The sequence below is a fragment of the Amia ocellicauda genome, chromosome 19, assembly GCF_036373705.1.
Source record: "Amia ocellicauda isolate fAmiCal2 chromosome 19, fAmiCal2.hap1, whole genome shotgun sequence".
Taxonomy (NCBI): Eukaryota; Metazoa; Chordata; class Actinopteri; order Amiiformes; family Amiidae; genus Amia; species Amia ocellicauda.
The window spans coordinates 14,466,260-14,488,188 of record NC_089868.1 but is presented as its reverse complement, the minus strand read 5'-3'; the positions used below and the strand labels follow the sequence as shown (position 1 = coordinate 14,488,188).

The window sequence follows — 21,929 nt, the reverse complement described above, 5'->3', positions numbered from 1 at the left end:
CATCTTACCATTGGTCATCTCTGTCTGGGCTGAAGCAGAGAGGGGACAGAAAGCATCCACACAGAGCGGGTGTGGCAGTACCCGGAACTCCATGATGACATCACAGAGGGCGTGGCGCAGCGCACTCCTCAGTTTTTCAGTGAGCTGCAGAGGACTGACATTCCCCTGCTCCCACACGTCAAATCGAACCCGTGTCAATACTCCTGTCATACACAAACATGATGGAAAACGTCATCCCCATCCTAGGCAGCTTGAAACTCTTTAATGTTAACAAGAACAGACAATTTGGGGGAATTCTAGTGATTCTCTTATTACGTTTTGGTAAGAATGGAATTTCAATTATTAAAATATTGTGCTAGTGGCAAAATAAAACTTACTCATCTTGTGTGATTAGTACTATTCATTATTCAACTAAATCACATTTCAGTGATGATGAGAATTAATGAACAATTTTGTAAAGGCTGCCATATATAAACTCATACTACAAAAAGACAGGAGAAATTGATGAGGCTCAAAATAATCATATAAATACACAGTCATAGCCTGAGACGGGGACCGTGATGCCAGGATGCCAGTTTGGTGACACCAAGAAAGATTTATCAATGATCCCACCACATCGAAATTAGCACAGTGTCAAGTTAAAAATACATAGAAAACCATTAATGCCAAGAACAGAATGACTACTTATAATTGGTGTATTTAATAGTCGATTGAGGCAGCACTTTAAGTGATTTAAGTTTCTTTTCATCAGGTTCATGACATTAACAGCTTCATTTTCTACTCAAATAATATGATGCAAATTGCACTTCAGCGTAAAGTTAAATGTGAGCCGCCATCTCTACCTGTCTCCGGGCTGTCGGAGTCCACCTTGTTGACTGTAATGAGGGATTCAAACTGGTCGGGCTGCAGGGGGGTGGCAGAGCAGTCCCATCTCGGCAGCTCAGCGCACTCCAGGGCGGAGGCCAGCAGGGGGCAGCCATGAGCATCCACAAAGGATTGGGCGATACAGGCTATTCCTGGAGGACAGGGGGAAGGGTTATCAGAGAACACACTGGAAATAAAGAAAACATGACAAACAAAACTGTATAACTACCAGTCTGGTTAGGGTTTCTTTCAGTAATTGATTCGTCTGATGTAGCATTTGAATTTACAGAAGAATCTGTACATCACTAAAAGTTTCCACTGGTGCACACCACCAAACATCTTAGATTAACTAACCAACCACGTTCAGATACAGACACGAACAGATACATGTGTAATCTGGCAAATGGCCGAATGGTCTCTGGAAGACTTCTTTATTTACCTTTTACATAAAAAACACTTAAAAAAAAAAAAAGCACATGTACAGGCCTGTCTGAAGTTTGCCAATGAACATCTGAATGATTCAGAGGAGAACTGGGTGAAAGTGTTGTGGTCAGATGAGACCAAAATCGAGCTCTTTGGCATCAACTCAACTCGCCGTGTTTGGAGGAGGAGGAATGACCCCAAGAACACCATCCCCACCGTCAAACATGGAGGTGGAAACATTATGCTTCGGGGGTGTTTTTCTGCTAAGGGGACAGGACAACTGCACCGCATCAAAGGGACGATGGACGGGGCCATGTACCGTCAAATCTTGGGTGAGAACCTCCTTCCCTCAGCCAGGGCATTGAAAATGGGTCGTGGATGGGTATTCCAGCATGACAATGACCCAAAACACACAGCCAAGGCAACAAAGGAGTGGCTCAAGAAGAAGCACATTAAGGTCCTGGAGTGGCCTAGCCAGTCTCCAGACCTTAATCCCATAGAAAATCTGTGGAGGGAGCTGAAGGTTCGAGTTGCCAAACGTCAGCCTCGAAACCTTAATGACTTGGAGAGGATCTGCAAAGAGGAGTGGGACAAAATCCCTCCTGAGATGTGTGCAAACCTGGTGGCCAACTACAAGAAACGTCTGACCTCTGTGATTGCCAACAAGGGTTTTGCCACCAAGTACTAAGTCGAAGGGGTCAAATACTTATTTCCCTCATTAACATGCAAATCAAATTATAACTTTGTTGAAATGCTTTTTTCTGGATTTTTTTGTTGTTATTCTGTCTCTCACTGTTAAAATACACCTACCATTAAAATTATAGACTGATTATTTCTTTGTCAGTGGGCAAACGTACAAAATCAGCAGGGGATCAAATACTTTTTTCCCCTCACTGTACCTATATAGCCAGTAACGTTTAAAAGCAAATGATTTATGAACTCTATTCTAACAGTTTATTCAAGTTATGATTTATTTTAAAGACCACCATTCTGCTTAAGTCATAATGATCCTATTACTAGCCCGCCGATGGCAAATACTAGCACTTCTTCACAAGAAAACTCTCAACAGAGCATTTTAAGTGTTAAGTGTTTTTCAACTCAATGCATTTTTAAACAGGAACAATCATTTAGTCGATATCACTGTGAGGTCTGAATTGTCTAATTGTAGTCACTATAAAATGGCTATAATTTATTTGAGAATGATCTGAAAATGCATTACAATGTGTCCTAGTCCCCTTGCACAATTTATGATATTTTAAATTTATATTGGGAGGTGTAAGAGACAGTTTAACGCCATGACTACGTCTTTGAATTTACTGCATATATTAGCTTGTGCAGTTTCAAATTAACCGTAAATGTAATAATTTATTATGGCTCAGGAAAAAATATAGTTATCCAACTTAATCTTTTCTAGGTTCAGAGGTCCACTCTGTTCTTTAAGATATAACTTCTCCTCCTCCGACCTTCTACAGTTCACCAAACAACTCAGACATTTTGGTTAAAATAGATTAATAGCAAATAAGAAAGCCCTTATTTGGTTAGATTCCACTATAGGAATTAATGTGCAACATTAGCCAGCAGATGGATTGTGTGGAACTTGATGAATAGCAGTGTCTGAATAATAAATAGGAAGGTTTTTTAAAAAGGTATAAAAAAGATAATCCAGCAATAGTTTAAAATAAATCAGCATCATAGCTGTGCTATTAGTGCTGTGCTACTTCTTTCACTGGCTGCAGGATCTCCTAGTGCTGATCACTGTATTTCTATTTCTGGAAATAAGGCATAAATGTATTTCAAAATGTACACAAGGGCTGCACCTTGATGTCTAATCTTTATTACATTCTGTTTTCTGGAATTGGCTCCACAGTCACTGTTTCTGCTGCCGTCTTCATTGATTACACAGGGCTTTGCAAATCGGAGACTCTTGTTAAGCTTAGAGGGGTTGCCTGGGCCCTGATCTCAAACTACTTCAGGCAGAAGTCTTCACTTGTTTGTTTGTTTGTAACAGAACAGAAACCACATGGATTTGATTTTTTACAACACAGTCCTTGAGTGCATTATCCTAACAATCTATTGCAGCAGCCATCGCCAAAAAGCAAAATGAGATACGCATTTAAAAGAAGTGTCCCTAAACACAAGATGGGTTCTGTGTTATAGCTGGTTTTTAATCTCCACTCTCATCCAGAGTGGATAGATGTACTTTCATCAACATGAAAGCAAAAGTCTGTTACACTTCCAGGTCAAGGTCACTTCCCCCTAACGGAAGATTAGAAACCAGCACCACCTTGATGCGAACCCAAACTTTAGGACACAGATGTTCTTGTGCTCATAGTAGCATGGCTGAGGGAGGGCAGTCAGGCCATGAGGACAAGACAGTCTGAACCCCCATAGTGAAGTGAGTGATAAGATAGGTATGCAATGCCAGGCAGCTCCCTGGTCATCGATAAGAGATACAAATACATCCAAAGCCTAGAGCAGTAGTTTCCCACCATGCTCCTGGGGCCCAGTGTCCTGCTGGTTTGAATTTCAGCCGAGTTACTTAACTGAACTAATAATTTGCTTAATTTGACTTTTTAAATAGTCTAGCTTACAAAAAGTATCAAGTGCCTTATATCATTTTATATTTCCCCAGCTGTTTGATATAATTAAAAGGCACTGATTAGCCAAATCATTACTTCAGTTAAGGCCTCAATGAAGTGAATGAGAGCTGAGCTGGAACAAAACAAAGCAGGACAGTGGGGCATTGGGACCAGGGCGGAAACACCACTGGCCTGAACATGGTGCACCTGTGGCTCAGAATGAATTTGCAAGCAACAGCAATTTTCTTCTACACCTACACAGTATTTTGTTTTAAACTACATCCCTCTCTTAACTGGTAAAAGGTATACATGCTCTTCCAATATTTATAGGCTCGTCTTGAATCCAGGCTAGTTTTCCATTCTGCTTAAACCAACCCCCAGCAAAGCATAAACTGTGCAGAATGTATTATTTTACTTTTGCAGAAAGAATAGATTAAATAAATATAATGTTGGTCAGCATGCACCTGAAAATGCTCGACCCATGCATATTAACAAAACACCCAAAGAAAGGACTGCATTTCCAAGAATCACTGGCCTTCGTCAAATAACAAAATTGGATAAAAAAAACAAACATATATATATATATATATATATACACACACACACACACTCACCTAAAGGATTATTAGGAACACCATACTAATACAGTGTTTGACCCCCTTTCGCCTTCAGAACTGCCTTAATTCTACGTGGCATTGATTCAACAAGGTGCTGAAAGCATTCTTTAGAAATGTTGGCCCATATTGATAGGATAGCATCTTGCAGTTGATGGAGATTTGTGGGATGCACATCCAGGGCACGAAGCTCCCGTTCTACCACATCCCAAAGATGCTCTATTGGGTTGAGATCTGGTGACTGTGGGGGCCAGTTTAGTACAGTGAACTCATTGTCATGTTCAATAAACCAATTTGAAATGATTCGACCTTTGTGACATGGTGCATTATCCTGCTGGAAGTAGCCATCAGAGGATGGGTACATGGTGGTCATAAAGGGATGGACATGGTCAGAAACAATGCTCAGGTAGGCCGTGGCATTTAAACGATGCCCAATTGGCACTAAGGGGCCTAAAGTGTGCCAAGAAAACATCCCCCACACCATTACACCACCACCACCAGCCTGCACAGTGGTAACAAGGCATGATGGATCCATGTTCTCATTCTGTTTACACCAAATTCTGACTCTACCATCTGAATGTCTCAACAGAAATCGAGACTCATCAGACCAGGCGACATTTTTCCAGTCTTCAACTGTCCAATTTTGGTGAGCTTGTGCAAATTGTAGCCTCTTTTTCCTATTTGTAGTGGAGATGAGTGGTACCCGGTGGGGTCTTCTGCTGTTGTAGCCCATCCGCCTCAAGGTTGTACGTGTTGTGGCTTCACAAATGCTTTGCTGCATACCTCGGTTGTAACGAGTGGTTATTTCAGTCAAAGTTGCTCTTCTATCAGCTTAAATCAGTCGGCCCATTCTCCTCTGACCTCTAGCATCAACAAGGCATTTTCGCCCACAGGACTGCCGCATACTGGATGTTTTTCCCTTTTCACACCATTCTTTGTAAACCCTAGAAATGGTTGTGCGTGAAAATCCCAGTAACTGAGCAGATTGTGAAATACTCAGACCGGCCCGTCTGGCACCAACAACCATGCCACGCTCAAAATTGCTTAAGTCACCTTTCTTTCCCATTCAGACATTCAGTTTGGAGTTCAGGAGATTGTCTTGGCCAGGACCACACCCCTAAATGCATTGAAGCAACTGCCATGTGATTGGTTGGTTAGATAATTGCATTAATGAGAAATTGAACAGGTGTTCCTAATAATCCTTTAGGTGAGTGTATATACACACAGCTCAAAAAATTAAGACACCACTGCAATTTTTTCTTAAATCAGCATCTCTACATGTATGGCAGCCATTCCTTTTTATTCATATTTTTATTTGGAATTTGGGAGAAATGTTGTCAGTATACATAATAAAACAAAAATGTTAATTTTACCCAAAAACATACCTATAAATAGCAAAACCAGAGGAACTGATAATTTTGCAGTGGTCTATTCTTTTTTTCCAGAGCTGTATATATATGAGCAAAAGAAGAACATGTAAGACCATGGCACAAACTGAGCAGAGAAACAAATACCCCACAGCACAAGCACATGAAGCCTAAGTAAGGGTGTCAGTCTGCAGGGGGAAATTGCAGGCGATACCTTGGAACTGGGAAGGTGGGAAGAGATGTTGAACGAGCTCCGACATGGTACCTACGTCAACGACAGAACATCCACAGGGCGGCTGAGCACCATGTAACACACGCATGCAGGTACACACGAATGGAGGGCACATCTTCATGGGAAACAGACAGGATTGTACAGTCTAGATGAGGACACCACACCTGAAGACACACTTTGAGGTGGCAATATGCACAGAGTTCAAAGACATTAATTCACTTATTGCGAATTAAGGAGACAGATGAATGATGGAGTTAATCGTGTCTCCCCAGGGATTTCCATTACAGGGCAGCTTAAGATTAACCTGTTTTACAAATAACGCTCTGTGAGTTTGGCTTCAGTGATCCAGTAAGTCAGCAGATGTAGAGTCAAACTTTATACAAACAAAAGACAGCAGGATCTCTCTCTCTCTCTCTCACTTTCCAGGTTGACTTTGTATTCTGCATAACACTGAAGTGTTCAAAAGAGCCATCCAACAAACTTCAGTCACACATTGAGGACAAAATCTCTTATGACACCAAATTCTATATCTTCTCCTGTATGAAAGGGGGGGAACTTCACAGTATATCACACTAGGCTTAAAACTCTTACAAACAATAGAACTATTTATTATATGTTTTCTGTGTGAATGGGTCCTTCCTGGCAATTTTCCCACATTCAAAGCCAGTGTGAATGGGGTGCAACAGGAAAAGAGCAGGCAAACGTTGCCTGCAATTTTCCAGCATTTCAGTGTGAATGGGGTTATAGACAGACAAATTCACAATGCAAAGATTGCAATAATAACAGTCTTGTCTTAGAAAACTGATTAGTGAAACCTAAAACAAAGGAAACAAATTAAAATAATTTCCGTTGCACAGAGATAAACCCTACATTTATGGGAGGACATTATGATATTGGTTCATAGAAATCATAAAAGAAACTGCAGAGAACCTAAAGAAAAATGAGTATCTGACATAAGAAAATTGAATTTGAACATGAAGAACAAAAAACAAAACTCAAACCCTGTCACAGAGAGCCAGATTGGCTCCTTAAATGCAGTGGCAAATCATTTAGCAAATACATAGCATAACCGACAACAGCGGTCACGCTAAGAACTTATACACTTTAGAGCAGGAGAGCAGAAACCACAGGTGAATCGCACGGATCAAATAGCAGCTATAAAACCTGATTTTTTTAAAACTGTCAGTACTATTACAGAAACTTTAGTAACTGTTCAACAGGAACATTTTAAAAGCAGCTGCTGGTTTCTTTTGTATTGTAAGATTTAGGCCTGAGAAAGATGCTTGGTTTGCTTTCTTGCAGTCATGTTGATTTTAATTATTTGAGCGCAGCCTAAAATAGGATAGAGAATGACAGATTTCAGAGCTCAGCCTGTGACTCAGGCACTCTGCCAGTCAGTGTTTTAAGCGGTTTCAGACAAGCTCAGCCGCTAACACTAATGATAATTTTTCATGTATCAGTCAACTGGAACCACAAAGCGGGATTTAATTTGTTTTAATGCATTCATTTTGTAATATTTACAACGGCACCCCACAGCCCTGACATTCTGAATGCCGTGTGCGCTGTGACCAACATGCCGGGCCATCCATAATTATTTAATGCAAATGTAGAAATAAAAAAAGCCCATATTAAATTACTGGAGCTGTTTAGTCAACTTTTTTGTGTAATCAAATATAATTAGTCAGATTTCCATAAATCTGAAATGATTAAATCAAATACCATTTTAACCACCCCCAACCAACATCACCATCAGAAATCATTTCCCAAATTATTATATTCTACATACTCACATCAAATATCAGGAAATTAAGTTTAGGTATACTAAAAATGTGCACCTAAGGGTTTTTACCAATATCTTTGATCAGATATTTCTATTTCAGAATTCATATATATATTTATGTATGTTTGAAGGGTAAGTGCTTATAATTATACATTAAACAAGTTTGATAAAACCTACTAGAACCTGTATAGCATCTCTGAAACATTCAAATGGGAACAAGCTGTTCTGAGGCGTGGCTAATTCTGATCAGTTCAAAGTAGCTGCAGTATCGTATTTATTAAAAATATATGGAGATACATATTTTTAGTTCTCTTTAATAATGAAGGGAGAATTACTGCCTATGAAACCACATCTGTCAGCAAAAAAACAGACTGTCTTTCTCTGGACTGCGGCTTAAAATAAACTGTAATTCGATCCAACTCCAATATTTGGCTAGAAAAACCTATAAATTATTCTGAAATGGTAAACAAGCCAAGACTACCTAATTACATTTTCAGGTAATGATTTATATTGTGGGTAGGTTACATGTTATGGTTGTAATAGAAAACAACATGGTGTGGGGGGGGGGTCAGTGGCACTGTTGCTGCAGTGCTGAGTTTGTAAAATGTTATTACCTTTCCCTCCCGTCCCCTGACCTCCAGGCTTGTTGTAGAGGTAGATTTCTGAATCAGGCAAACCGTTGCTCAAGTGAAAGTAGTGCTGGAAAGGAAAAATACGTCAAACAGGGAAGAGAGAGGAAAAAAAACAGGTCAGCACTTTCAGGTCCTGCCTCTTTGAACATTCAAATAAATACGCCTGGGGGATTAAAAATATATACATCATAAAACAGCCTTTACCAAACATACCTCTTACATTTACTATACAGTGTCTCTGTTCTCTCTCCATTACTACTGACATTTTGACAAGAAAATATATACTTCATTATTTTATTTCTTAGCAGACGTCCTTATCCAGGGACACTTACAATTGTTACAATATATCACATTATTTTTAAGCACAATTACCCATTCATACAGCTGGGGGTTTTCAGTGGAGCAATCTATTTAAAGTACCTTACTCAAGGGTACAGCAGTGCCCCCAACTGGGATTGAACCCACGACCCTCCACTCAGGAGTCCAGAGCCCTAATCGCTACTCCATATTCTGCTATAACCACACATCAGAAGAGATCACTCCAAGGGGTTTAAAGCAAGCAAGCAAGCATTTCTATAATTGTAACTTCCACCATTAATGGTGAAATGGCAGAAATATGGTCTGTTTCACTGGGAACAACAGTTTGATATCAACGAAGACTAATTTCCATTGTAATTAGGCTGCTTGCTCTCGGTCTCTGCGTTGCCGCTCAATGGCCCTCGTGCTAATGGTATGAAGTCAAGATCAGAGCCTGTGCTGTAACTGAGAGGGTCTCCAGTCACAGGGGCCAATGTTCAGTCTCTCCAGTACCTTGAAGTGGTGCTCCATATTGCTGTCAGTGTACTTGGGGACGTGCAGGAAGATGAGAAGGTTTTGCCGGAGGTAGTGGGCAACAGCCTGAAGCCAGGGCAGCGAGAACTCGGGCAAGGTGAACTCGATGACCTCGGTGGCCGGGGAGCCAGGTGGTTGGATGAACTGTGGATGAACACCGCCAAGGGAGCAAGAGGATGAAACATTTTGTTCAGCCATGTGAATTACGCAATTATTTATGAAGCACGTTATCAGCTCTCTCTCAATTATTTTTATAGTTTTTTGTCCCTCAAGAAAACGAGATAAGTATAACAAGACAAAGGGTTATGCGTACATGCAGAAATCATATGTAGTACATGTTCTAATGGTGAAAAACAAACGCTAAAACTTAATTATCCCTAAAACAACTTCTCAATTTAAAAGAGGGAGGCACCCCAGATATTTAAGGGTATTTAAATATAAATGGAAAGTGCGGAGGAAGAAATTTAGACTAAAATGCATTCTGGGGTTCTAATTACTGTAATAACTGATAACTGAGGCTTGTGCTATAATCCTCGGAGCTCCAGCTTTGACATTCGCTAGTCTTTTATTCCAAATTTTATTCCAAAAAATGGCAACCTCGAAGCAAAGAAAAAGTTTTTTTTGGAAAGTGCTCTAATGCGAGGGCTTTTTAAAGGGAAGCTTGGAAAACTGCTTCGGAATAATAAGCAGCTGCAAAAGACTGTGCTGTTAAAAAGCGATCGCCTGAAGTATGTTAAGGTTAAAAAACTGCTGCGCTTCAACAAGAAAAATGACATTTGCAGCAACCTATAACTTGTAATGCGTTTTACTTGCTCTATCGATTTAATGACAAGCGGCGAGGGAGAGTATTTTAAATGCGCTGCTGCTGTTAACACACAACCAGTACCTTTCCCCACCTACTCTCATTGAATATAAAAGCGCCGTGTTATTACATTTAGACGTACCTTTATGAAATTATGTATTAACAGATTTTCTCTAAGCACAGGGTGCAATCGTGTAAGTCACTTAAAAATGAAAAGAAACAGGCCCACAGACACATAATATTAGTTTAGCATAAAAACAGTTAATCGAAATAAAACGGATGAATAAGCAAAAGCAATGTCAATTTTGGACAGTGCGAGAGGTTTTTAGACAAAACTGCAACTGAACAAGTATCTGAGTCAAAAACAATGGCAACTGAACACAGTCTAAATTACCTCCACGTCGGCTGGGGTGAGTTTGCAGTTCCTCACTAACATGACAGTTATGATGTCCAGGGTTGCTTCATCCAGGCGTTTGCGGAGAACCTTGACTAGCTCGTCCGTGATCTCGGGGCCTGAGACAGGAGGACAGGGGACAGGGGGATTGTGGATGGACAGACAGACATTACGGAGTTCTTTTATTATCCACAAATCCACAGGTTTAAGAGCCATGGAGTTCAAAGGTCATCAATAAGGGTGTGCACTCAAAAGACCTCACAATTCAGACATTAAAACTATAAACCAACTATAAATCCAAACCAGACTATAAACAATTTCAAGCAAAATGTCAGCTCCAGTATTGATAATATCATCAAATTGTCAGTTATATTGCACTGAGCTGTGTTTGATTCAGAAGAACTGGGGACTAATGGATACAATAATTAATACATTGTTTGGAAAGGCATTGATTTAACACAAGTGATTAATCAAGCTTTTATTGGAGAAACTGTATTAGTCCCATTCCTAAAATCATTGCTGTAGTTGGTGCACTTGGAGCTCCACAAAATACTGTTTTAGCATAAGAAGGACTGTTCAGTGGGTGCGAGTCAGTGCCCATCTTCTTCAAAACATGTGATTTTACAGACGAGAAATCACATTAGGGAAAAGACTGCATTCATAAAAACCTCACTCCGAGTCTGAACCTCAGCGGAAGACCAAACAGCCGGCCGTGTTTAGTTAAAGCAACAGTGCCATCTAGCAGGCTGTCAGAGGCAAGTGTTTTACATAAGTATGCCACACATAAATCTGTGGGATAGACCATTAGTGTCTGCAGACTTCACTCATGATAGAGACATACTAATGCAGAGCAGCAGGCCTAGATTTCCCTTTCCTTTTTGCTTTTATGACCAGACCACACAGTCCCCGCATGCTGCCACTTCGCCACCAACCATTAGCTTGACATAGCCCACCTATGAAGTTACCATTTCAACATATATTTTTACATGTTTTGGTCTCAACATGCTCCGTTAATCTCAATCAGTTTAAGCTAACACGGTATTGTAGTCAAAGATTGCGTTCTCCTTTCCATGAAGTATTAGGCCTCTTTAATTGTGTACTCAAATGTTTGTACCTTACAAAGGCACGTAAGCTTTGGCAAATACGAGTCGCTATGATCCTCAAAAACCTTTGTGCTGAAGGCAATTTCGGGCTAAACAACTAAGCTGAGGATGAATCAATTGCATATATATTTAATTAAGATTGTATTATTAAAAAGTTCAGGAGAAGGAGAAATGATTGTATTATTGAAAAATTCACAAGGAGATCAGCAAATCAGCCTCACACTGAGTTTACCATCTTAGTATCATGACTTTCAAGACCAGCTAGCCTGCCTGCTGACCCATTAGACTTTGTTCCCACCTGTCCCCACCCACTCTCATACCTGCTTGTCCAACTCCATGAACCAGGAGGAGGATATGCTTGTCCACCTGCCCAACAGGACGAGAACCCTCCACACTGCGGGTGGACATCAGCTCCATGGACGACTGGGAGCCCTAGGCAAGGGAAACAGCCATCAGAAAACTACGAAACAACGCGCTCCGGCCCGTTTAAACCCTCATCCTACCACCGTCATTCTCTGCACAGATGGCAACGCACGGGAGAATAGCACACAAAGTGTTGTTCAGTCACCTAGAAGTTGTTGAATATTTATTTTAGTAGCTGAGGAACACTATCTCTCTCACAGGTTCTGCCCAACTGATAGAGGCTAAATAACAATGTAAGATAGGAGTAGAAGTCTCTAGGGCTATGGAAAATACACTAGGGAAAAAATACATACATTTCAAAATCAGAAGATCTACATAAAATGTTCCTGATGGGAACATAAGAAAGACTAATCCTGAGGTGTCGTTGAGGAGTAAAGATAAGGATTTTGTATCTTGCATAACGATAAGGATAATGGGCTTTCACTTAGACCTCAAAAATATCCAACAGTTTCCGCAGCCTTCAGAATCCCTCTTAGCGTGTGTTTTTGTTAAGTGCTTTCTTGTGATATAGCTGATTCTATTGCAGAAGTAGGTCATCTGGGACAGTTTGTTCTTTTACAAGTATTCCTCAATGTTTTAGGGAGCAGGGTCGATTAAATAACAGTAATCTACATGGATGAAGGGCAGGAACTGACTCCCTGCAGTGCGGTGAAATGGAACTGCCAGGGTTGCCTAGAGCCGTCTGCCCACGTAACTTCAAGGGAACTTTGCGTATGCCCATGTAACTTTGTGTACATCCACGAATATTTGGCATATACCCTCCTATAATTCCTATAACAAATCGTTCGTCCGCCATTCCCCAGTCAAGAATCCCCCAGGTTTATTATTTGGTACTAGATTATACCCATTACTCTGCTGCATGCAACCTACAAAGAACGAGCGGGAGCATTACCGAGATCTCCTCCGAGAAGATGGGCTCCTGGCTGCGTGCGAGGGCGACAGAGCGAGAGGGCAGGAGGGGATTGCCATCCAAGTCAGAAAACTTCCCACTCTGGGGTGTCTCAGAGAGCCTGGGAGGGAGCAATGGGGAGGGGGGAGGAAAGGCTCAGTAACAAACAAATTTGTAGGAGAAAATGGTATTGAACTGATGGGAAGATCTGTGGAGCCCACCTGAGGTAGAAGACCAGTTTGGTGGAGCGCTCCTGGTACACAAACATGTTCTTCCTGTTGACCACTGAGAAGGCGTTGAGCACAGAGCGCAAGGCCTGAATAGCTGTGGAGAGGGTCTGGATTAGTAGGACCACAAATACACTGCACAGCTCAACTACATCAGTGGAGCTACACACACAACCAGGTGATCTAGGAAAAACACACCTCGAGAGACCCCCATGTTCGGACCCATTTTGAGGCGCGGATGAATGTGGATGATGGTGCTCCACACGACATCGCAGGCAAAGTGACCAGGGATGAACTGCATTGTAGCTGCCAGGTAATCTCGCGGCTGGTAGCTCTCGTCGGCTGTATAATCTAGCGAGAAGGGAAACACTTTCATTGAGTTATTAAACAACTTTCTTTTCGTGAATACGCTAAAAAGGTTCTCTGGAAAAAAAATCCCCATCTCTCAGCAAACATTTATTACAGTTGCAAGCCAAGTCCCAAGCCTCCGCTGGAAATCAAACAATGCGTTTAAGAAGATTCTGAAGCAAAGCAAACACGGATAAAAGCAAATTAAACAAGTAATTCGGGTTTTACAACGTCTATAAAATAAAAAACGATACTGCTGCTCAGAGAACCTGGACAGCCTAACGACAACCTCTTAAAAGCCTGTTAGTAGTACTGAAATGTGATGCTGTAAACAAAAGCACAGAGCTCCTAATGCTAACCTGGCATGGATGTGTTGACTACATGCATTGGGCTGGCACACTATTGGGAAGGATTATTACTAAGGCATCATTTAGAGTCCATCACATTCAGCCAGTGTCTAGGAACCTCCTTATAGTCAAGCAATTTGTCATCAATCAAGGAGGACAACAAAAAAAGGACAGTATATTTTGCATATTGATAAAATAGCAGTGATGTGTCAGTTTGGAAATCGCCCAAAACTAAAAAGCGCATTGTATGCCAACTCGGCCTCACCGTCAGTGCCGGCTGCTCGCTGTCTGTACAGGGTCTCGTTCTTCCAGATGTCCTCCTCACTCTCTGCCACCAGCAGGGAGTTACAGACGTGGCTGTCGTGGAGATCCTGGAGCAGGAGTCGCTAGAAGGGGGTGGATGGAGAGACGACAGCTCAAAAGGAGGACATGGTGAAACTGCTACAGGTCCAAAAAGCTTCGGTTCCGTAAACATGTGCCAACTTCATCAGAAAGTTGCATACAGGACGTTCAGATGAATGGAGCAGGCTAACTGGTATGTTCTGTGCTGGTATTCCAGCAGTCCAAGGTTAAAAGTGGGCTTTCCAAAAGGTCAGTGCAGGAGAAGGCAGTTATTTAGGCTTACCTGATTGACCACGCGACAGATCTCGCCAATCTTCCTCACCACCACCTGATGCAGCTGCAAATACTCTGGCACCTCCTCCTCTTCTTTCTCCGTCTCTCCTGGACCATCCTCTTTCCCTCCATTGACACTCCTGCTGGACACAGCAGAGGACCGCAATATAGTTAGAAACAAGAGCCCCATCATTTAAAATGCCCATTTGAGTAAACGACAAGAAACGCAATAACATATGCAGAGGCGCCCGGGAAGGCAAACAAATACAGCTAATTTACATTTCCCGATTTAGTTTCCTCCCCCCTCTAATTATAATATGCTTTCTACCCATCTTTAATAGAAATGTTCCTCTGAGCCTCAGGGCCTCTGTAATGTACCGTGAGTGAGAGTACACCTCCACCCTGTCCTGATAGATCTTCACGATCAGCCAGAAGTCGGGCATGAGGGGGCACTGCAATTCCTGCTCGTTCATCGTGGCCCCTTCGCATTCCGAGTCACTGCTGCCGCCGTCGTAGCCTGAACCAGAGAGAGAGAGAGACAGGGAGACAGAGTCCGGGTCACGGTGGGCATGGCTGGGTGTGACATTCAGTCCTACATCCTCTAATCATGTCTTCCTTCTACAGGCCTTTTCTTTTTCTGGTTTGTTTAGTTCATTTTACGAGGCAGGTCTGTTGACACCACGACAGGAAGGCCAGGAAGGGCCTGGGAATGACAGCCACCCAGATGATGAGGAAAGGAACAGAGTGGATCCTCACCCAGCATATCAGAGTCCAGGCTGCCTTGACTGGACACCACACTCTGCACCCGGCTGGGCCTCAGCTTGCCACTACCTGGAGAGAGAGCACAGATGGCTGCAATGAACTCAACACCCCATAACAAGCTCAGTCTTACACACGGCCACAACTACAACATGCCTCTGCTTTCTGTAGGTGGAATGAGATGTCAGGAAATGAAGCAGTTCAGCTCCGGGATGAATGGTAATCCTAGCATGTTGATTCAAAACCCATGCAATGTTTTCCTGTTCTGCCAATGGTATCGGTTGTCTGCATATTTTGGTAGGAACCGGTAGGGGAGAATACTGGAAGGGAAAGCTTTCCAGCTCTGCCGAGGCCGTTGACACAGTTGTCATCTATTTGATAACATCTGCTGACATTTAAGATTCAGCTATCAGGAATTCAAAGAGATTAGGAACAAATTGTCGACAAAATGTTGACTCCTGCAGCAGCCGTGTCTCCGAGGCACACGCAATGCCGTAGCAGGCCTGTGCTAACGAGCAACTCCCAAACTCCACAGACGAAGCTCATAATGCAGAGAGCTTAAAGCGCCGTGATGGTTTTGTGTGGCTGCATTACAGTTTGCATCTGAAAACACAGCAGCTAATTGTACCCAGTTGTTTATTCATGTTTTATAATACCCACGGTGTGTTTTGGAACAGTTTCAAGTATGAATAACTAATTTATGGAAAACAGTTATCAAGACCGTTTAGGAATTTCTAATCTTCAATCTTCCAGCTTACAAATATCGAGCCACTGCTGTACACACATCTCCACATTCATCTACAACACATCTGCTGAGGCCAGGGAGGCTGGCGAGGGGAGGGCACTCACTGTGGGTGGCAGACTGCACCGACTCGGCCAGGCTGACTCCGGAGGGCGTCTTGGGGGGAGACGTCTGCTCGGAGGAACGGTCTGTGCTGTTGCTTGCCTGCAGGTATGGAGGGGGCGGTCTCTCCCCAGGGGCGCTGCTGTGAGAGCTGTGGGGTCTGGTGGCCCGGTCCTCGCGCTCCTCTCTGAGGGGGGTAGACGTGCTGTCTGGTTGGCCGGCCCTGCTGCTCTCAGGAGTCTCCCGGGCAGAATCGTCAGGCAGCTCCCCCACGCTGGCAGCTCGCTTTTCCTCGGAGCAAACCTGAACACAAACACATCACGAAATAATAACATCATTAAGAAAAATATTGCAGCAGAGAAGAAAAAACTTGCAATATTATGTTTTGATTTTGATTTCAAATATGCCCTATTTACTTTCACTATATAGTCACCAATGCTTTTGTTTGTTTATTTATTATAAAGAAAACAAATATTACATTTTTTATGTTTATCTCGCTCTATCATAAACTCTAGGGAGGAAACCTAATATCAGCAAACATACACTCTGAGCAGCTTTTTATTGCTCTTAATACTTTGGAGACAGAGTTCTTCTATAAGGGCTCCACTTTTCCCTGAGAAAAATGGTCCCAGGAGACCATAAAAGACCAGTCCTCCTGTTTCCAGTTCATACAGACCCACACCCTCACCCCTGACCTCAGATTTCTCCTCTTACCTCCACTTCGGCATCCAATCCCCTTCCTGCTAAGCTCTGATTGGCCGACAAGGACGCTCTCCTCATTTCCTCTCCTTCTGTGCAGTGATTGGCCTGCTGGGAAGATCTGCCCGTCTCCTCCGCCTGCGTCCCTGGGACGCTGACGCTGCGCTCTGACAGCTTCCTGGCTGTCTGCAGCCTATTCGAATGCAGCCGGCTCACCGACACGTAGTAGAAACTGTCCCACTCTCCGTTGAGCAGGTACCCCGAGAGAGACATTCTCCGGAACTCCTGGGAGGAAATGCACGAAGATAGTAGCCGATCTGTAGTGAAAACATTCCTACTTCTTTCATCCCTGGATGAATTATGGTCTGTAATTTGAGCTGTGAAAATCATGAGGCACAATTTTCATAGCTCTACTGTATAAAAAACTAAAAGCACTGAATCAGTCAGTGTCAGAGTATTACAGCGTGACTGGATGTGAGGCCCAGTCAGATCAACCTACCTCCTTAAACTTCTCCAGTGACTGTTCAGGGCCGAAGACAAACTGCAGGGGCACAACCTCACAGTGGCACTGCGGCCGGCCTGGGGATCGGTACACATGGTCGGCGACCTTCTGCAGCATGGCGGTACTGATCACCTTGGAGTGGCGCAGAGCGGACACCATCTCATCCTCCAACAGCCAGCGGATCTGAGGCGGGGGGCAAGCAGGCCGGTGAGCACAGAGCCGGCACCGATCTCATTTTACAGACCCTCCCGGTCAGAGTACCCAGCAGGATAAACATTTATTTTTATGGTTATTAAAGATTAATTGCTTTAGAGAGTTTCCAAACCAAAGAACATAATTCACGGTTCAGTTCAAATACAGTGTGTCAGGAGGCGGCTCTTTCGTGATACAGCAATGGGAGACAAACATAGCCGCAGTGTTAAAAAAAAAAACTCTTGATCTTTCATACCTGCTCCAAGACCACTTTACCACCTGGAAAAGAGAGATCTATAATCTATGATCACCTCGGACATTTGGCTGTGATTAATCATTGGAGTAGCTCTGTAACACACTCCACAATACTTCCACATGAAAAAACGGAAGCCACACAGATGCTGAAAAATGACAGAGCCACATATTACCTGGTGTGGCCAAGGCTTTTCAAATACAGACGAGAAATGTGTCTATTTAACATCAACAATCGTGCCGGTTTATCCCTCTCACGTGAGTAACCTGTGTTACTCTTACGAAAGGGGCACACTCACCTCATCCATGGTGGCCAGCACTGCTTGTTTATGAGGAACAGGGAGTTTAGAAAGAGGATCTCCTGAAAGCCTGCACAAAAAAATGGGGCAGTTACTTTGGACAGCTAGCGTCATGAGCCGTTTATTCATATCAAGTGCATTTTCAGAGCAGTGGGACCTTTGGGGGTAAATATAGTGCTTCGTAAACTGACATGGTGCGATTATTTCACACTCACACTTCCTTGCTGCTCGGTCATTACAGTTTTGTAAAGCTAAACACACCGCCTCTTTCCCAATGCACTCGGCCAATAGTACCTATACAGACTCCCTCTGTGTGGCACCCGCCCTGCCCTGCCTAGTCTTCGTACAAAGACACACTGACCCGTCCTCTCCTGCTCCATGCAGACCAGCCAGGTTTCCCATGAGCTCCTCATCAGAGCGGTAGGAGGACGGCTGCCCAGGGGAGCGGTTCAGCGACGCGCTGCTCTCTGAAGTGTATCTGAAACACACAACAGGACAGGGACTGTATCCGATCACCGAACACAAAACTACATGGAAAATATAAAAATATTGACAATTAAAAAAAAAGGAATAATTATCCCAGAGATGATCCCCTGGTGTGTTTGTGTTTCACCTGTTGTGATGGATGTCTGAGGCCATAACCTCTATCTCCAGGGGCAAAGTCAGAACAAAGATATCCAGAGTGACAGAAAGGTCACCGAGATCCACGGACTGAAGGGATTCGGCGTTCTCCAAGCAGGTAATCACCTCCCCTGCACACACACACACACACAATACAAACATCATTACAAGACTTCAGTTATAGTAGTTTCCCCGAGATGCATCCCAATGGAAAACTGAATCGACACTTTAGTTTTCAAATTAAAATACGAAACCTGGATATCCCACAGAACAGAAGGACATGCAAGTATACAAAGCACATTTATTATTTTACTATTTTAATAAAGTGAAATAATTTAACAGACAGCAAAATACCATTACTTCTTTATAGTTATTTCATGACTGGCTGGGCACATTAAATTGGATTGTTTTGTCCGGGGAATAATAATGAGGGGTCTTAAATTCATACTGGAGCCCATTTGTGTCATGTTTTGTTCCCCCCACAGTGTGACAAAATACAGTTTCTACACACATTTACAATGCTCCATTGTAATTGGTAGTGGATACTTTATGGTTAACGTGGGGTCAATGACACTCAACGATAGGCCGAAGAAAGCCAGGTGGCTGTGAAGTAAGTGTGTTTTGGGCGCCTCACCCAGACAAGTTGGCAGCGTCTGAATGGGCATGGAGCCATGGCAGTTCTTGACGTTGACGGAACAGGTGAGGTGGACAAACAGAGGTGGCATCTCCTGCTGGGGGCCCTCAGGCTCGAGGAGGGAGTCTCCCTCCAGGATGCTGAAGGAGTCCTCATCCTGGTTGACAGTGTTGGAGTCGGAGAGAGACTCGTTGTCGGGAAACTCCCGGTCCGCCCGCTCCCGATACTCCACCTCCAGGTCGGTGTCGCTCTCGGTCACAATGCAGCACCCCGACACGTTCTCTACACACAGCCGTAGATGCACAACACACTGAGTAGCTGCGCATCTTACACAAAGAGATCTGAATCTCATATTTTATACATGGTAAAACAGAAGAAAAAGTCCACCAAAGGAGATGGTGTGAGACAGACATGAGCAGACGTCAGCCACAGCAGAAGACAGGGCATAAACCGAAAGATTTACACAAAAAGTAAATGTTATATGTATATTACAAGATATTCTATTAGATGAAGTGCCTGCTCTTCCTCCACAGATCAAAATCAGCACTCTTGCGAAACCTCAGGAGAGATACTGTACCACTGTCTTATGCAAGACAGCTGTAGGTCATATGAGTTGCATCACTATTAATATGATGCCTCCTTACATCAGCCCTCACAAGACATTCTCTGAAGGTCCTGAAGTAAACACTGTAGAACCACACAGCAGCTCCCTCACCATCCTCTGTTGCCAGCTCTGCCTCGGACACAATGTCCTCACTGGGTCTTCTCTGCTCCTCGCGATCGGAGTCCTCCTGCAACACAGCCAGGGACTTGAGTCAGTTCAGTCTCTGGGTTACGTTTGAAAATTATTGCAATAAGTCTCTGGAATTCACTTTCCCTCCCTCTCTCTCACTGTTGTACTCACCTCTTTCTTAGCTGAGGGTGGACAGTAAAAAAAATAGTGTGGGTTTGCTGGCACAGTCTTGAAGTATTGAGCACCTATTTCCATAAACTTGTCCTGTAAAAAGCATAGGGGGAAAAAAATCCATATTAGATATAACATTGTATATTGCATAGATAGTTCCCATATTGATTCCACACCCCCATTATTAGTTTTCAGTGGGGAACAAAAGGCAAACAACTTTAAAAAACCAAAACAAATATGCACACAAAAAACCTCAGCGATACTTTCTATTTTACATGCATCAGCGACATTCTAGGTGGCTGGATTTTTTTTCATCTTCTGATAGATTACCTGGATAATTCTGTGCAGGTCAGGATAAACCTCACAATTATGTTGCGTCTGCAGAAGCGAGAGGGGGAATTCTGGGTACACCTTATTGCTCTTTGATGCTTCAGAGGCCAGGGGAGATGTGGGGGCAGATGCTCTCCCTCGAGACTCTGCCTCACTGATATCTTCTGTCTCCACGCTGCCAAGGCAAGCAAGAGAGTTTGTATCTCGCTACAAGGTTGAAATAGGTACTTGTTTGATCTGTAAAAGTGCTGACAGTTCCCTCAATGAAGAAATAAAAAAAAATCTGCTCATCTGCTAAATTCTTTCAAGGACTGTAGCTGGATCTCTAGACACGAGATAAATCCAAAGGTTGCTTCTCACTTATTGATTGCAACAATAACTTAATTTTCCATACAGTTTTTGTGCTTTTTCCAAGCGGTGAGTCATATCGATCAAGTGGCAGGTCAGATAGTACAAGCTTTTTATGTCTGTTGAAAGGACTCCAGCAAATGTCATAGCCGATGTCTAGCCAAGGCTTTACACTCGCTACAATGTGCTTTTGTGGTGCAAACCTCAGCTGAACGTTTCAACTGTGATTAGTTTTCCCTCATCATACTCCCGAAGCTTCAAAACCATATTGTCACCTTTTTCACATAGTTATTATATTATACAGACAAAATGCATTTGAAAAAATAATTCTCAAGTTTGATTTTAGAAATGTAGAATTTAGAAAAGTCTCTGAGTTTTAGGGGCTGGGATTTCTGTAAATCTTACATTACAAATCTGCATAAAAATGAAACCCACAAATTACAAGGTCCAAAGCTGTACCTGGAGGTGGAAACGAGGGGCCCCCTCACCGTGGCCCCCTCCTCCTCAGCCTCCCCTACACCGATGGTGAAGGTGGCAGGGGGGCCCGACGGCTCCTGGGGCCCGACAGTGCCTGGTTGGTCGCAGCCCTCTCTGAAGACCCGGATGTGGCCACAGAGAGTCTGCAGGAAGCAGGTAATGTCGATTTCCTGGAGGGACTCCTCACAGTAGTCCATGGCGGTCAGCACGTCTTGGGAGCTGATGCTGTAGGACTGCTGCAGACTGCGGTACACACCTGGACACACCAGAGCACAAGCAATCAAATCACATCACACAACACGATTAACATTTCCACAGCCTGTTACACGGAGGTGCCCACAAATCTTTCTTAACCTTTATAACTCATCTAAATGTTCTGCTTCCCTTTGGGTTTGCTGGGAACTCTAGAATTCATGCTTGAATGGTAACTGCGAGGAAGATTGTTAGACTGCACTTACAATCAACAAAAACAAAAAGATCAAAAAGACAACAGAACATGCCTGTCCTCACAAATAAACACATTCAAAATCATTCTGAAGTCAAAACAGAAGTGGGGAAGCTGCTCAATATTGGGGAAACAGCTTCTAAAAGACAAAAA

The 21,929-nt window shown here is 43.1% G+C and overlaps 1 protein-coding gene across 8 annotated transcripts in view; it reads right to left on the bottom strand.

The window, feature by feature from the left end:
- The window catches only part of szt2 (SZT2 subunit of KICSTOR complex), a 66,630-nt gene that overhangs the window by 29,182 nt on the left and 15,519 nt on the right, over window positions 1–21,929 (bottom strand). For 3 of the 8 annotated variants that reach the window (XM_066691874.1, XM_066691879.1, XM_066691876.1), the window contains exons 29-53: window positions 21,314–21,587; window positions 20,507–20,681; window positions 20,177–20,269; window positions 19,988–20,063; window positions 19,273–19,554; window positions 18,631–18,769; window positions 18,379–18,495; window positions 18,018–18,087; window positions 17,272–17,457; window positions 16,788–17,057; window positions 16,079–16,376; window positions 15,227–15,301; window positions 14,849–14,987; window positions 14,481–14,613; window positions 14,121–14,241; window positions 13,359–13,511; window positions 13,155–13,257; window positions 12,937–13,054; window positions 11,942–12,053; window positions 10,519–10,637; window positions 9,302–9,466; window positions 8,474–8,558; window positions 6,062–6,112; window positions 843–1,016; window positions 9–203 (exon numbers count right to left, since the gene is read on the bottom strand). In XM_066691874.1, the coding sequence (XP_066547971.1) occupies window positions 9–203; window positions 843–1,016; window positions 6,062–6,112; window positions 8,474–8,558; window positions 9,302–9,466; window positions 10,519–10,637; window positions 11,942–12,053; window positions 12,937–13,054; window positions 13,155–13,257; window positions 13,359–13,511; window positions 14,121–14,241; window positions 14,481–14,613; window positions 14,849–14,987; window positions 15,227–15,301; window positions 16,079–16,376; window positions 16,788–17,057; window positions 17,272–17,457; window positions 18,018–18,087; window positions 18,379–18,495; window positions 18,631–18,769; window positions 19,273–19,554; window positions 19,988–20,063; window positions 20,177–20,269; window positions 20,507–20,681; window positions 21,314–21,587 (3,723 nt within the window). The remainder of the gene's footprint in view (window positions 1–8; window positions 204–842; window positions 1,017–6,061; window positions 6,113–8,473; window positions 8,559–9,301; window positions 9,467–10,518; window positions 10,638–11,941; window positions 12,054–12,936; window positions 13,055–13,154; window positions 13,258–13,358; window positions 13,512–14,120; window positions 14,242–14,480; window positions 14,614–14,848; window positions 14,988–15,226; window positions 15,302–16,078; window positions 16,377–16,787; window positions 17,058–17,271; window positions 17,458–18,017; window positions 18,088–18,378; window positions 18,496–18,630; window positions 18,770–19,272; window positions 19,555–19,987; window positions 20,064–20,176; window positions 20,270–20,506; window positions 20,682–21,313; window positions 21,588–21,929) is intronic. The other 5 variants (XM_066691878.1, XM_066691881.1, XM_066691880.1 and 2 more) reach the window with 3 other exon arrangements.